The 15,684-nt window shown below is 40.0% G+C and overlaps 1 protein-coding gene across 1 annotated transcript; it reads left to right on the top strand.

The window, feature by feature from the left end:
* Positions 1 to 6,287: 6,287 nt before the first annotated feature.
* Positions 6,288 to 14,488, top strand: hepacam2 (HEPACAM family member 2). The gene is made up of 9 exons (XM_010770257.1): positions 6,288 to 6,497; positions 9,375 to 9,734; positions 9,810 to 10,097; positions 11,422 to 11,721; positions 12,698 to 12,823; positions 12,964 to 12,985; positions 13,064 to 13,083; positions 13,470 to 13,543; positions 13,649 to 14,488. Exons 1-9 carry the CDS (start codon positions 6,440 to 6,442, stop codon positions 13,757 to 13,759), a joined length of 1,359 nt encoding a protein of 452 aa, XP_010768559.1. The 5' UTR covers positions 6,288 to 6,439; the 3' UTR covers positions 13,760 to 14,488.
* The last annotated feature ends 1,196 nt before the right edge of the window (positions 14,489 to 15,684 follow it).

Below are 15,684 nucleotides of genomic sequence, written 5' to 3'. Positions count from 1 at the left end.
AATATGGTCGGTGTTTACATTAGCATCGCTAACACTCAGAGCTAACCTGTACTGCACAGAGCATGTGTGTGTGAAGAAGCACGAAATAAAAAAGAACTCACCTTGAGGTATAACAGGCAAAAGAGAAAGCCTTTGAGCTCCATACTGTTTCAATATATTATATTCAAAATAATCCTTGATAATCCATGATATGGCGTTTCATCACGGCAGTATCTGCCGGTAGAATCTCCCACATGAGGTCAGCCCCCTCCTTTTTATTTTTTTTTAAAGCCTTATACCCCAAATCAGCACTTTTGAAACAGGAAGTGAAATAAAGGGATATGAAGCATGGCTAGAATGGGTGATCTGTTTGGTATTTTGAGCAAAACACTTCATAGACATGTTTTTTATATATTTTTATATATCTGAGACCTATGCTATTGCCTAAAAATAGCATGATAGGTGCACTTTAAACCTGCATTAGTTGAATTCCATTTAAGGCAGTGGACCAAGTTGAAAACAGAAGATTGACACCGTATATTGTTACCTATATTTAGCAGACTCAGAGCAGCATTAGCATTTAATTGGAGCTGTGTTTGCTGTACATCTAAGAAATGAAAATCGAATATTCACTCTTTATAAAGTCTGTTATGGTGTTGAGCTACACCTAAGGTAAATATCTGGCTATAGTTGTTAAATACTCCATGATAACAGGTAGCTACTAATTTTTACTCTTCAGTGCATACAGGTGCCGTGGACGGACCAGGTTTTTTTTACATGTAACACAACCGTAGTCATTTGGAACTCATGTTAATATAAAAAACAATGATGATGATTAGATTTCTCACCTAGAGGGAAAAACTTCATCAATTTTAGGCTAGTACAGTAATTACATGGTGTCATGTGTTCACTGAATGTGTAATTTGAGTCATAATGTGCTGCTTCTTTTGAGCATCCCAAGAAGGCCAGCACAATCTTTCAGTCTGACTTTGAGATGTGAAAGAAAATGCATGTTTGTGTTTCTGACTGTGTTTGCCTTGTCCCTATGTGTGTCTATCTGTGTGTGTGTTTCTATGTGTGTGTGTGTGTGTGTGTGCACGAGGCAGCTGCTGATCAGTCCAGCCAAGAGAGAATTACGGCCCTCCCAAGGGGGACGAGGGAGGCCAACAAGGGACAGGTGACTCCCAGTCTCTCCCAGATTGTCTTACACCCACCCACACACATACAGAGAGAGGGAGAGATTGATTGTGGGCCTGTCTACCTGTCCCGCCTAAATAGAGGGGGATGTCCACGCGACCAGGCATAGGGTACAGTGATAATAACCTAAAGTCTTTAGGTGGACAGCTGTCACACCTGGGAAGGAATCTGATAGGATGTGTGATATTAGGTTCCTTTTTAAGTTCCCAATCCCATTGTCAGGATTTACAAGCATCACTTAGTCAGCGGTGTGAGTCAGGTCTTGCTCACCTATCAGAAGCTTAATATTTAAGCAACATTTTGGGCAGAACAGACATGGTGCCGCCACACAATCGGAGCCTGTTGTTTGTCCCTGACTTGATTTCCTCTCTTTTTCTTCTTTCTTGTCGAGCCAGACTGAAGTCCAAGTGCAAGTAAAGCCCCCTTCTCTCCTCTTCCCTTTGCCCGTCTCCTCTCCCCGGCACCGGCCCCCAGACACAAGCCTCTTTCTGTTGGGGCATCGCCATAGCAACCAAGCCACTAACTTGAGGAGGCGACATAAAAACCTGCTCTTTTAGGGGACACAGGAACACCTGCCACCTCCGCCGATGGGGAGGGCCGGGCTGGACGCTTAGCCACGAACAGACACACACTCACATACAAATTCATGTGGTCACGAATACACACACACACACACACACACACACACACACACACACACACACACACACACACACACACACACACACACACACACACACACACACACACACACACACACACACACACACACTCTATCTCACACACCCACAAAAACATAAACAGAGGATCAGTGTTAAATTCAAATGAGACCTTTAGCTAACATCTGCCACCCTTCAGAAGCTCTTTTATCTTCCAACAACACCTTATGTTGTTTGGTGGCTTCTTAACTCTTGTTCTAGCAAAACAAGGAAAGAGTTTTATGACAAAACAATCCAGTAGTGATAAGATTCTTTCCTTATTTTAACATCTTGATGGTTATATTATTAAGCAGGTTTTACTTAATGAATAACCAGGATCACCAGCAGGGCTGCCAACACTCAGGCATTGAGCGTGAGAGTCACGCAATTAACCCATATCTCACACACTCACGCCACACTTGCCTTTCCTCACGCTAAGTTTTCGTCCAAAGTAAATGTATATAAATATAAAAATAAAGTGAAGGAACAGCAAACCGAGCGGTCTACAAATTGAGACGGTCTTCTGGCTTGGTTCAGTTGGAACGATATTGGGAGATTCTGATTTCACGGATCAATAACTCATGAACAAAACGTTATTCAGACACAAATGACGTCTCCTAAGTACTGTGCTAAGGTTGACAACGAACTACACTCACATTTTGATAAAAAAAAGGCAATACGCGCCGTCCTCCGAGCTGGACACATTACATTGGTCTCTATCCACAGCCGGAGAAAAAACGAGTGCTCAGGTACTGTCTGCAAAGTGCAACTCAGAGAAAAGAAAATACAATAATATTCAATCACTATTATACAGCTTATTACTACCAAACTCACCACACACATCAATAGTCTCCTGGTTAATTTTGCTCTCAAAATGCACCAGATTGATGAATTTAACTTCAATAATTTAATAAAAGTCTTCCCGGGGGAGCATGCCCAAGCATGGGCTTGTTTGCCAGCAATAATAACTTCATACTGGGGCGTTCGTTCCGGTGCACTCAGACAGCATTTAGCACTACATCGAGATTAAGATTAAACTAATTTATTTTGGGAACACCCACATACCTATGGAGTTGGCCAGATGTGTTTAAATTACTGTTCATGGTCATTTNTGATCAAAATTGAGAAATCTCAGACACACACACAACACACACACAACACACACATAACACACACAACACACACACAACACAGACACATAACACACACACCACACACACAACACACACACAACACACACACAACACACACACAACACACACACATAACACACACAACACACACAACACACACGCATAACACACACACACACACACACACACACACACACACACACACACACACACACACACACACACACACACACACACACACACACACACACACACACACACACACATTTGCCAATAGTGTGGCCTTGATCTGGGCTGGTGTGCTGTGTCTGCTCTGAGTATCTACAGCTGGAGACCAAGGCTCCAAGAGGAGAGGAGGAATGAAAGAGCAGGAGAAGAAGGATCAACATTAGAAGGAGAAGAAGAAGATGGAGGAGCAACAAGAATAAGGAGAAACAGATAATATGATGAGCTGGAAGAGTTGGAGTCAGCGGAAGGCAGTCCAGGGACTTGTGGTAAAGTAGGGCAACCTTCACAGACATGGGCTGGGTGGCTGAAAATGGAAAATGTGACATGTTTTAGCAATGTATGAGGGCCCCCATTTGAGGTTGTGTGTGTGCGCGTTGGTGGGTGTGTCACTAAGCTTCTGTGTCCTGGTTTTTGGTTGGGCGGTCCAAAAAGGCCACACCAGGCCATACCAGAGTAATAAAATATGCCAGATAGTTCCTGCTGATTCTTTAATTCATGGTAATCTTAGAGGAAGGGTAAGGACGAACAAGGTTCAGGGATCACAAATTCCCACTAAGCAGACACGATGAACCTCATAACTGAACCTCCAAACTGCTGTCAACAGCATTTGTGTATTAAATGGGGCGAAGCCTGCGAGCTAGTTCAGGCAGTCAACTCGAGCACCAATGATAAATTAACACGTGACGGACCTCATCCCTCTTACAACCAACCAAACACATTCTCCTAAACATGCCGCTCTATTTAAGCTGCCAGGTCTTCCTGCCTCTGCCTCGCTATTCTGCTGCTGCCACTGTTCACTTGCTATTGCTATGTTCATGTTCCTGCTGCTGTGTTTCATGTTGCTGCTGCTTGCCTGCCCCACCACCACCCCAGCTCCACCCCAGTTTCCACCTGTAGGCTCGGGGGATAGTTATCGAATCATCACTCAATGTTCTTTGTAAATCTGTGGAGTGATGAGGCCCGAGCCTAGACGCCAAACTCAAACTATATGCTGCTTCTAATAAACATATTAAGAAACACGCGAGTTGTCTGACTGAACCCTATTTATATAACCTTTATTAAAACATGAGAGTCACATGGGATTGGTCCTGGGCAAAACGTGCAGCAGCACCAATAAAAACACATACAGACAGAAATAAACTAAAAAGTACCAAACATAAATAGGAACAAAAATTCAAGCATGGGACATTTATTATTAACTATTACTATTAGAGATTTTCCTCTAAGTCTTTCATTTTGGATTAAAAAGCGATCAACAATCCATTTATTGAGTTTCAAGTCTCTTTTCCAACATCATTAAGACCAAAGGTGCATAATCGCTGTATCTGACATAGAAGTATACATCATGAATCTGTTATGCAAATTCAGATGATTTATTATCCTAATTTCTAAACTTTTTTTTATTGTAAAAGATATATCACTACCTTATCAGGCCTCTAAAAACTGAGGAAACTCATAGACACGTGTCACACAGGGCGTGAGTACACTTGATTTGAAGGGTCCAAAACCAACAAAACAAGTTTGTGAACCTCTGCCACAGAGCCATGCAATGCCAGAGCGGCTCAACGAAAATCATTAATAAGGATAAACTATCCCTGAAACGTACTGCAACATGCTGTTCAGTTCAGTTCAGTTCATAAATCCATGGACAGCCTCATAACTGATGCACTGACCCCATCTAAAGGTAAAGAGGGAACTTGCAGTTTCTGTAGAGAGTGTGCCTCATGAAGTGATGGTACAAGAGAAGACTGTGACTTAAATAGAAGAATATTAGTATAAACAGATTTTATGTTTTGTATTTCTATTTTTATAGATCCTTTTTGTAAGATAATTTGGACTGCACTGAATTTTCTACTAGAATTAAATGGAGACCAAAATGCGTTTCCCTCAACATGAATAGATCACTCTTTGTCAAATTTGCCAAATCATGTGTTCTGGCTAACAAATGCTGTATTGATGTGACAGTACCTCAGTTTTATCTGGTTTCTCAGCAAATGCACATCCCCGTGGAGAAGTTGACAGCAGAGAAAATAATCAGTGTATTTAATGGTACCACCACCAAATAGGCACTCATTGACACAACCTACAATGGCCGAATTCATTCAGTGTCCAGTTTCACCACGTCCTTTCAGAGGATGATCATGCAGAACAAAACTGTGCTGAGCGAGTCACTGAGGAGACGCAGGGAGTGTTAAACATGTGACTATTTTGTGCTTTGTTGTTTGAGACAAACAATTCACTGTGTATGATTTCAATAAAAACTGAATTTCCATCACGGATTAAAATAAAAAATGTCTTCATGAGTTTTAGAAGTCTTTTAAAACAAACTCAGGCTTAGAGTAAAATGGTCATTGGTTGTGGCACAAACACATCTTTGTTTTTCTAAAAATCAAACGACTTAGTGGGCAAGAATTAACAACAGTGTTCTCTCTACTCTCTATTCTTTCCCACAAAGTCTTCCTGAGGGCTGAAAAATAATACAAAAATGACGTATTTACCATTTACGTACGTCTCTCAGATCTTGACGAGAGTCTGTGTCTTCAAGGCATTTGCAAAGGTCTGTGTGTCAGAACAACATTCCCCAGTCAGTTTTACCTCAGTATCAGTCTCTGTCTCTTTGTCCCCTTATTTCAAGACTTCAAATGATTACTGACAGAATAGCTGATAGCCGGCTGTTGTAACTGAACCAAACTGAGAGGCTTTGGCGGTTAAAAGCTCTCTGTCTGCCTGCTCTCTCTTTGTTTCACACCCTGAAGGACAGGCAGATGGTGTATTATAATGCTAAGACTCAACTATCCTTTTACAGTGTTAAGTCTCAGTTGCTCTACGACAGAGTGGAACCCTTAGCCCTAGGGCAGCTCTGTGTGTGTGTGTGTGTGTGTGTGTGTGTGTGTGTGTGTGTGTGTGTGTGTGTGTGTGTGTGTGTGTGTGAGAGTAAGGATCATGCTGTGCTGTCTTTCTGCCAGGTTGACCTCTTCTTCCTCCTCCTGGTGTCACATGGGGAGGGGCCTGGCTGCATGCAGGCTAAAGCTAGCTCCTCTCATTTCCCTGGCAAATGTTGTCACCACAACCAGTCACATTTCCCTCCTCCTCCTCCTCCTCATCCTCCTCCACCTTTTTATTTCACTTCTCTCCTCCTTCCTACATCCCTCCCTCCCTCTCTGCCTGTCAGAAGTCACACATATTCCCAGAGGATAAGATGCCATGGAGGCCACAGGAAGATCAGCGCTTTATGTCTGCTGTGTTCTCCTCATCCTAACAGGTGAGTTTCCATAGAGCGATGTTTTGCTTGGATTGTCAGTGTTGCGTTGGTGCTGCTGTAGCAGTTACTGTGGTTGCTGTGTTTGGTTGGTTGGCAGGGTAAAACTGAGGCTGAATTGAGGAAGTTTTTTTCTAGTGCGCAGTAACACATTTGTGAGTTTGTTTTGTTTTTATAGGGTTCAGATTATAGAAGCAGGATTGAAACTTGGTTGAAAATAATAAAACTGTGAGATGAATTCAAGGACAGTTCCTGTATGTTTTTGTATTTTTAAGAAGTTAAAATTGGCTTGCAATAAATGTTACATTTAGGGCACAATTACACATTCTTCACACGGATGTATCTCAATCTTTTACAGTCTTCTTAAATGTAAGTTCAAGTATTTAAAGCGTTCCTTTTAGAGTCTATCTTTTTAGTTTTGCATGTCCTTTCCATATACATCCCTATGTGACTTGACAGAATTAGCTTTTTTACTGTTGTCGTCGTCTGTGAGCACAGACAACAGGAGGCTGTTCTTAGGAAAGAAGAAGTGACCCAGGCCACAGCTCAGTGACTCAGACATGGACCAGCATTTTTCACATGACTAGATGTATCTAACATTAAAGTCCCCAAAACATGGACTCTCACACCTGCTTGTTTGTTTGTTTGTTTTGTATCAACAACCCTCCTTGAGGAGCACTATTTGTCTTATTTGAAAGAGGACAGAACATGGTGGCGTTTTGACACGCACCGGTCGACTTTATTTAGTATCCAAACATCTCGAAGTGTGTGTGAGGGTGATAAGAGGCAGGTGCTGGTGGGTCTCCACACAATAGTTGTTTGAATGTGCGTGTCCACTAAATGAAGATATCCTTTCACCTCGAACGCTATTGTCTTTAATCTCCACGGTATCACCACAACAATACCAGTGTTGTTTGGGGACAACAGTGAAGGAGCGAGCTCGGCACACTCCTCCTTATTCTGTCTTTTTGTTGATCTCACAGAGCAGAAACGACCACATCGTTCAGGTAAGCTGTACACACACACACACACACACACACACACACACACACACACACACACACACACACACACACACACGCAGAAACTGGCCTGCAGGCTTGTAGGAGTGGAACGTGTCAACGTGACGCCTGCATTATTTAGGACATGACACCAGACACACAATGAATCTATTGTGATGAGCAATATGGACAGAAGTCATCGGGGACCTGGCTGACACCAGCTGGACATCCCTGAGGAGGAAATATGGACGGGTCAGAGGGGAGGGGGATAAAGTAAAACATATTTAAGAGAGATGTGAGGCAATAGGGGTTTAAAAGGAGAGAACAAAACTCACTTTTCCGAGTTACCCCAATCCAGTCCTTGCATTTGATTTAAAATCGTAAAGCAAATGAGCAGTCTGAAAAGTGAAACGGAGAAAGACAAGATAGACAGCCAGAAGTGAGACAAAGGGACACAAGTTAGAGAAAAGTGAGATGTTTTTTACTGATCTAGTTTCACAGTAACTGCCTACTCACATGCTGCCGCCTAAATCAACCTGGCAACCAAACACAGTCGCTCACTTTTTAACTTCAAACTGTCAAGAAAAACACACATAAATGTTGAAGTTGTCAAAATGTTTTTTCAAATCAAACCATCGTAGCGTATAATATTAATGATCCGTAACATGTAGAAGATATAAGAAAACTGAGTAAGAAAATGTCTTGTTATCTGTCATAAAACATTGAAATATCATTTGAATTGACAAAAGCTGCTAGAAAAACAACTTCAACTCCTGGTAATGTTTGTGTTTACAATAGTATATTAGTTTGCAGCTGGTTACCAGTGAATAAACTGCCCTGGCAACCATCAGTGTTTAACAGACAGCGAGGTGCAATAGATCAACGGTTATCTAGTAACTTCAGACAGCCCTAGTGTTTGTTTTGGGACAAGTTGGGATCAAAGAGACGTAACTCATCCTTGTCGCACAACAATGGGACTGTGTAGTGAGCTGGGTCAATATTAACTCATTACAGTTTCAGGACCTTGACCATTTGAAGAGTAGGATACAGATTATGAGATCAGAACTGGTTTCATCGTTAGATAAAAACAGCCATTTGTGTCTATGATTTCCCCATTACTAAATTTAAAAGCAATTTATAAATAATTATGTATTTTCCTAAGTCGATATACTGCAATTCATGATAAAGCCGAATATATTTGTAACAATATGTTGTAACACCATATGGTCACACCATCACAACAGTGCAAGTTGATACATCCTCATATTTTATTACCGCAAAGCCCAAATAATATAATGCGAGAAGCACTGTGACACATTTTCATTTACAAAATGTGCGTTGTATATATACATATATGTATTTTCTTCGTTATTGGTAATTTGTATACTGGTCCAGAACAATGTGTCATATACCAATGTTGCATTAATCAATATTTTTATAAAAACAACAGACATCATCACTACGAGTGATGTGTCATTTTCTCTTACGGCTCATTATTTTGGATTTACTTCACCGCTCTAATTAACGCCATTTCCAGATGCAGTCGGTAGCTGTTTTCACAAAAAAGGGGTATTAAGAATATTTAAGGTATTATGAATGTGATTTGGTTACCAAAAATATAACTCTCGCTTCAATCTCAACCCCAACCAATGTTTTTTTAAGTACAGCGAAACATATTCGCTTAGTAAATAAAAATACACAAAAAAACTAGTTCGACATAAAGCGAACTTTTTTACTGTCTTTCTGAAAGTTTTAAATGAGTTTGATGTACTGTATTAAGACATATGTATGTCAATGGAAGATGCAATAAGTGATTGTGTATTAATTTGTTTACCTTCTTCTCCTCCTATTCCTTTTCCTCCCATCTTCACCGATCCAGAAGTCAGCTCTGAGTTGATCCACATCCCTTCCTTGGTCCATCATGGGATTGAAGGGAAACCCATGCTCCTGTCTGTTGAGACTCGCTATCCGCTGGATGATGTTGAGATCCAGGGAACTTGGTCCCACACCAGGCCGAGCGGCACCAGAACCACGTTGGTGACATTTACCAAAGAGGCCACAATCATCAACATGATGTACCGCAACCACCTCCTCTTTAAGGAACCCAATGTTTCTTTAATAATCCGGAAATTAAACCATGAGGACGAGGGGGATTACCACCTGAACCTCAACATACAGTTTAATAACCAGACGGGACTGGTGATCAAGGAGGAGAGAACTGTGCATGTCACAGTGGACGGTGAGTGTTTTCCCATTACATGTAATAATGATCATTTGAGTGGACTCAGGTCTAACATTTTTGTTTATTCCTCAGTCCCTGTGTCCAGTCCCGTCATTCAGAAGAGCCCCTCTTATGCAGTTGTTGAGGACAAGGCTAACGCGACTTTGACTTGTTCTGTCGAGAGAGGAACAAGAGTTGTGTTCCAGTGGCTGAGAGACAACCAAACACTTGGTGCCAGTAACAGATACCACTTTACTCAAGACAACTCTACATTGTTTATCAGTATTGTGAGAAAAGAGGATAAAGGAACTTACCACTGTGTGGCCAGCAACGCTGTGAGCCAGGGTCTGCAAAGCAAGGCCGTGGACCTCAATGTATATTGTGAGTAGATATATGAATTCACCTTTTACTTCTACTTCTAAACTGCAAATCCTGTTCCTAATGAATGCCCATGGAATTGCAATGTGGTTCATTGGAGAATCTAATATGCAGTGTTTTAAAATATAAGAAGAAGGATGTTAATGTCTTAATTCTAAAAAAGAAAGTCTGGCAATATGAAGTGGTGCTCACTGAGAAAAATATTGTTATGTGAAAGTAGCTGCGTTGAGCACCAGAATGAATAAATTCCAGAAAAAATAAGTCAATAATCACAGACTAACATTATAGGGACATAGTAACATTTGGGAATAGCCTGTGAAGTTTAGTTAGTAAATTACTTAATAATATTCTTATTTAAAAGACATTTGGCCGCTGGTTGTACTAGCAAAGACCTTTACCAATACAAATTGCAGAATACATCATGTTTGTTTTGCTCTCCCTTTACACTGTATTAGGTCATATGTAAATATCTGCAATATCAGTCTTTCTGACAACTGAATGTCTGCTATGGGTATTTGCATGGGGGCAGACTTATCTCACAGAGCTCCTCTCTTCCACCATAAAGCACGTAGTCCACCCAACTGATAAACCTGGTTTTGTGAGTCTGGTTACTACCAGGAAGAACACATAATCATTCAGTGAATTCATTTGAATTTGTTTTACTTTTCACAAACTGATTATTTTTTTAATATTGTGATTACAGAAGGATGCAGTTCATGTGTCATTCTGTGTTCTAAAACAGTGAGTGTGTTAATAACATGTCACTGAGAAATGCACAAGTAAATCTGGCATTGCCATCATTTCTGCTTGCATAAAAAGAGCATGTTTGTGTTAGCATTCAGAAGCATTCTGGAAAAAGTAGATACACAGCTTTCAGTTAAAATACCTCTCCATGTTAAGTGTATTCTATTTCTATTCATTGTAATGTGTGACTTAACCAATTTAAGCTGATGGATGTCACTGTTTGATTTACGTTAGATGCAACACATAATAAGTAATGCAATGTAACAGTTAAACCTATCATACTCTAAACAAGTTGCTAAACAACCTTCCTTATTCTGTTGGGAGACACCTCTGTTGTCACCATTAAAAAAACATCCTTAAAATCTGCTTACACACACTGAAAAAGGTGCCTCTTATAAAGAAATGACCTGTTCTTGTTCAAGGGCATCACCCCTCTTTCATTTCCCTGGCAAGACTTTTTCAACTAGACTGTGGATCAAACCTATGACCTTGTATTTGAAACATCTTTTATCTGATGCTGCCTAATGAAACACAATACATTCCTCGAGAAGTAATGTTTCCCGACCCACTCTTGCTTTTGCAGATGGTCCCTACAACCTGGAGGTGAACTCAGACCAGGGACTACGGACAGGGGAAGTGTTCACCATCAATCCCGGAGAGCTGGTCTTCTTTGAATGCCAGGCTGACTCCAACCCACCCAACAGCTACGTTTGGATCTCTAAGAGCCGCAATGCCACCCAGGTCATCTATGAGGGCCCGCGGCTGGAGGTGCGCTCCTATAAATTGGCCCAGGCTGAAGAGTACCTGTGCCGCGCCTTCAACAACGTGACGCAGAAGCAGGACGAGACCCAGTTCACTCTGGTGGTGGCCAAATACCTAGCAGGTGGGTTGAGGGCGGAACATGGCAGGAGAGAGCAGAGCGTGGGTGGATTTTGGGAATCCTTTGAGATAAACGCTCTGTAAACAGTGTGTCATGCCAAAAGCAGAAGAGGTTTATTAGCTATGACAGATATATGTTGACAATGACAAACAGCAGCTTGGGAAACGTGTAAATGGATAAAAAACTATAGGCTAGTTGAAGCAGTGTTTGCACAACAGGTGAAGTGAAACCAAGTTATGGATATAGCATGAAATATAATGAAACTGGCTTTTTATCTCTGTTGCTAGGTTTCAGCATTTGCAGCCTGTAGTTCAGTGGCTGGGAAAGTCAACAGTGGATAACAGCTGTTGTATTTGTTGACTAACTTTTATAGCATGTGTAGTTTCTGTGTGCCGAATGCGACATTGATATGTTGTCGTGGTGATACTGGCAAGGTCTCATAATGGTTAATGTTGATACTGGCTATGATTCTAAAATATGATTATTGAGTCAATAGAGGTCCTAAAAGCATCCATTTTTATTGACATCAAAATATTTTATGAACATTACCAAAGAAGCTCTGATCCCTTCACTTTAAATAAGACTAGCCATGCTAGCAAAGAACATGGCCTTTTTGGCTCAATTTAGCCTATAGCATGCTAATATTAGCTAATTAGCAATGTACAGCTAAGGCGGATGGAAATATCTTAGTTTTTGGAGGTACCTGTATATCAAAACAAAAAGGACTAGGGTGATGTTGAAAATCCAGAATGGTAACCTTAAGATGGTAGGCTACTAGAAGAAAGGTTATCTCCAACTATTGAAATGTATCTTCTCGGGTAGAGGTCTTGAATATTATCTACCAAATGTTGAATCAATCTATCTGACAGTCAATATTTTTCAAACCATTAGACCTCACGGTGACACCAACCTCAACTTCTGGGGAACATGAGTGTGTCCAACTAACCTAACTAATTATTCTTCCTGTATTTGTCTACAGGGAAAGAGAAGCATATCCAAGAAGGAAGCAATTTTCCCCCTTTTGCAGCCGTCGTCGTTAGCTCTTTGTTCATCATCAGCTGCATGCTGCTGTTCTTCCTCAAGAGAACCTGCCGTCCTAAGAGAGGTAGGACCATTTCTTAGTTTGCCGCATTGACAAAGGTTGTTTTAATAGTGAGTCTTAAACTCTGCAGTTATGGTTATAAACATTTCAAATGTTTTCTATTTGTGAATAATTATTTCTCTCTTTCTCTCTATTATCAACAGTTCTCATGAGCATATACAACAGGTAAGAGTCTTGAATATAAAATGAATATAGACAATTTAAATAGTATTTTTTTGGTTGTTATTATCACATGTTTATCAGAATCAGAAACAGGTTTATAGGTTAACACATACAATGAATTTGTCTTGGTGTTTTTGGTGCATACATAAAACCAAAACAATCACAATAACCCTAACCATTTTTTTTTTACATACAAATAAAACAATGATAAGAAGAAACAACAATTTGAGTAAGCCTATGTCAGGTTTACATATATGTACATATTTTACATCATATGTTTCAGGTGAATGGATGAGAATGTATTTAGTTTTTCTTTTGAAATGAAAGTCATTGCGATTTATAGCAGTAAAGCAAACAAGGTCACGATGTCTCATTGATTTAAACTGAAAAGCAGTTTTATAGTGCAATTATACTAATTTTACTGTAATGTTTGACTTAAAATAGATGCTAATGCAGTGGTCTGACATTAAAATCTTTGTCTCAACAGGACATGAAGATGCAACAGAAGACTTTGGAATCTACGAGTTTGTCTCTGTACCTGGGAAAATGGAGTCTGCACAGGTAATTTAACATCAACATGGCTTCAGTGTGCAGCACGTTTTTAAGCCTTAACTTTTGTTCAAAGGTTGTGTGTACTTAACATTTCCCTATGCAACCATCCTGCAGGCCTCGTGCAGATCTCTGGCTCGCCTTGAGTCCGTTCAGGATATGCACACCACCATCTACGATATGATCAGTCACGTTCCTGAAACACCCAGTCACAGTTTGCTGGAATAAGCAGCAGTTGATACGAAACTCATTTCACTTGAAGACTTATCGTGTAGCTCTATTCTCTGCTATCAAAGCCTGAAACACTGGTTTTGGTGGCAGGTTGTTTTGCACAAGGGATGAAGGAGACTTGTGTGTCAATAGACAACTTGATCGTGCACTGTTTCTGTCCAGAGTTTGGGACAGAAGTTAAATGACTTTTGCTGAAATTATTGTGAGATGTAAGTGTAAGTATGCCTTGAAATGTATGTCTTTTTTATGTGAAAGTATAACTGAAGTTTGAACAGTTTTTTTATTCAAAATTGAATATTACTTAAGTCATATTAAGCCAAGCAAGTTAGTTGAATATCTTCAGAGATACCTCCAAGGTACCCAAACTATTTATATGTTTAATTTAAAAATACTAAGGTTTTATTTGTCATTTCAATAATATCTTCCTAATTTAATATTCCCGCCAATGAGAGTGTTATAATGAATGCATTTTCTTGTTTGAAATATATTAAGGTTAATTGTAAATATTGTACATGGATTATCCTGCAGATTCTTTATACATATTATTATATTTGCTCCAATCTATTTATTCCCATAGAAAGACTTAACCCTGTTTCCACAATGTAGCATTTTTCAGCTCAACCTGGATATATTGAAAATGCTGACTCAAGGAAAAGAATGAATGATCCATAAATTATTGTACAGTTTTCATTCCCATGTTGTTTTGTACTTTATTAAATATATAATGGTTAACTATTCTCTGTGTTTTTTTTAACATGAAAAACCCTCTTCATTCTGCAGCTTTTGCATTCATATTACACTTCTTTATCATCTCTTTTCATATAATGGCAGAAGCAGTCTGGGCTTGAAATGAACACTTTCTCATCACAGATCCTGAGAAAAAAACAAAAAAGATATAGCTGAAGCCAGCAAAGATGTCAGTTGTTGTGCTGCCTCACAATCAATCTTTGTCTGATATCTTGGCTTGGATCTCTCTTCTCACAAGTGTTTGAGCCGTATTTGTTGTCTCCAAATTGCTGCAGAGTGCTTGTTTCTCTCAGTGTTGGTGTATTGGTATGCTGTGTACCTGCTGTAATATGGAGACAGGCAGCAACAGAAGGATGGTTCAGCATGTGGCAGAGTGCCCTCCACCTGCTTCTGCTAACACCTTATCAAGAGGAAAAAAAGTGGGCTTGCTTGTCTCTGTTTACTGAGAGAAGGACATGAGGAGGAAAGAGATAAAGACCAGACACAAAGGTATTTTCTGAAGAATATGTGGTCAAAAGAAGCAATATTTAAATGCATTTAGACAATGTAATTTTCCCTATCTTGAATATATGCTACAGTCTACTTTCGGCTGATTCAGTTTAAACAATAATTTGTCCCCTAGTGTCACATCTGCACTTCCATTCAAAATGATTAAAATTCACCTGTGGTCAATATAGTATGGAAACATTTAGTATGATTTGCCATACGGTGTTAGGTTTCTGAATAAATCTTGTGAATTTAAGGGGATTTCCCATATAAATGACATATGATATTTCTAATGTACTGGATACAAAACACAAATGATAACACAAGAAGGGATATACCTGAATCCAAAAACATTATTTGGGAAAGCACAAATAGCTGGATTCTCGGGTTAAACGTGACTTCCGGTATTTTGTTGGTTGAACAGTTAGAGAAAAAATAAAATGACGTCTCTGTATTCCTCTGAACACTAATATTACTTTATTGACTGCTTAAGGAAAAATAAAAAGCAGTTTAATGATTTTATCCTAATTATAGCTGATAATCTGACCAACTGAGTGTGCCCTGCATCTCCGGGTAGGAGCTGCCATCTGTTCCGTCTCAGTGTATGCTTTAAGGGTGGCTCCACACTGTGGATGAGTGCCTAACAAACAACAGTGGAGTAAATTCACCTAAGGAGAGCGACCTCACCT

The sequence above is a fragment of the Notothenia coriiceps genome, unplaced genomic scaffold (assembly GCF_000735185.1).
Source record: "Notothenia coriiceps isolate Sejong01 unplaced genomic scaffold, NC01 NC01_scaffold00008638, whole genome shotgun sequence".
Classification (NCBI taxonomy): domain Eukaryota; kingdom Metazoa; phylum Chordata; class Actinopteri; order Perciformes; family Nototheniidae; genus Notothenia; species Notothenia coriiceps.
The sequence above is the reverse complement of the archived record's forward strand: the minus strand, read 5'-3'. Positions and strand labels throughout refer to the sequence as shown.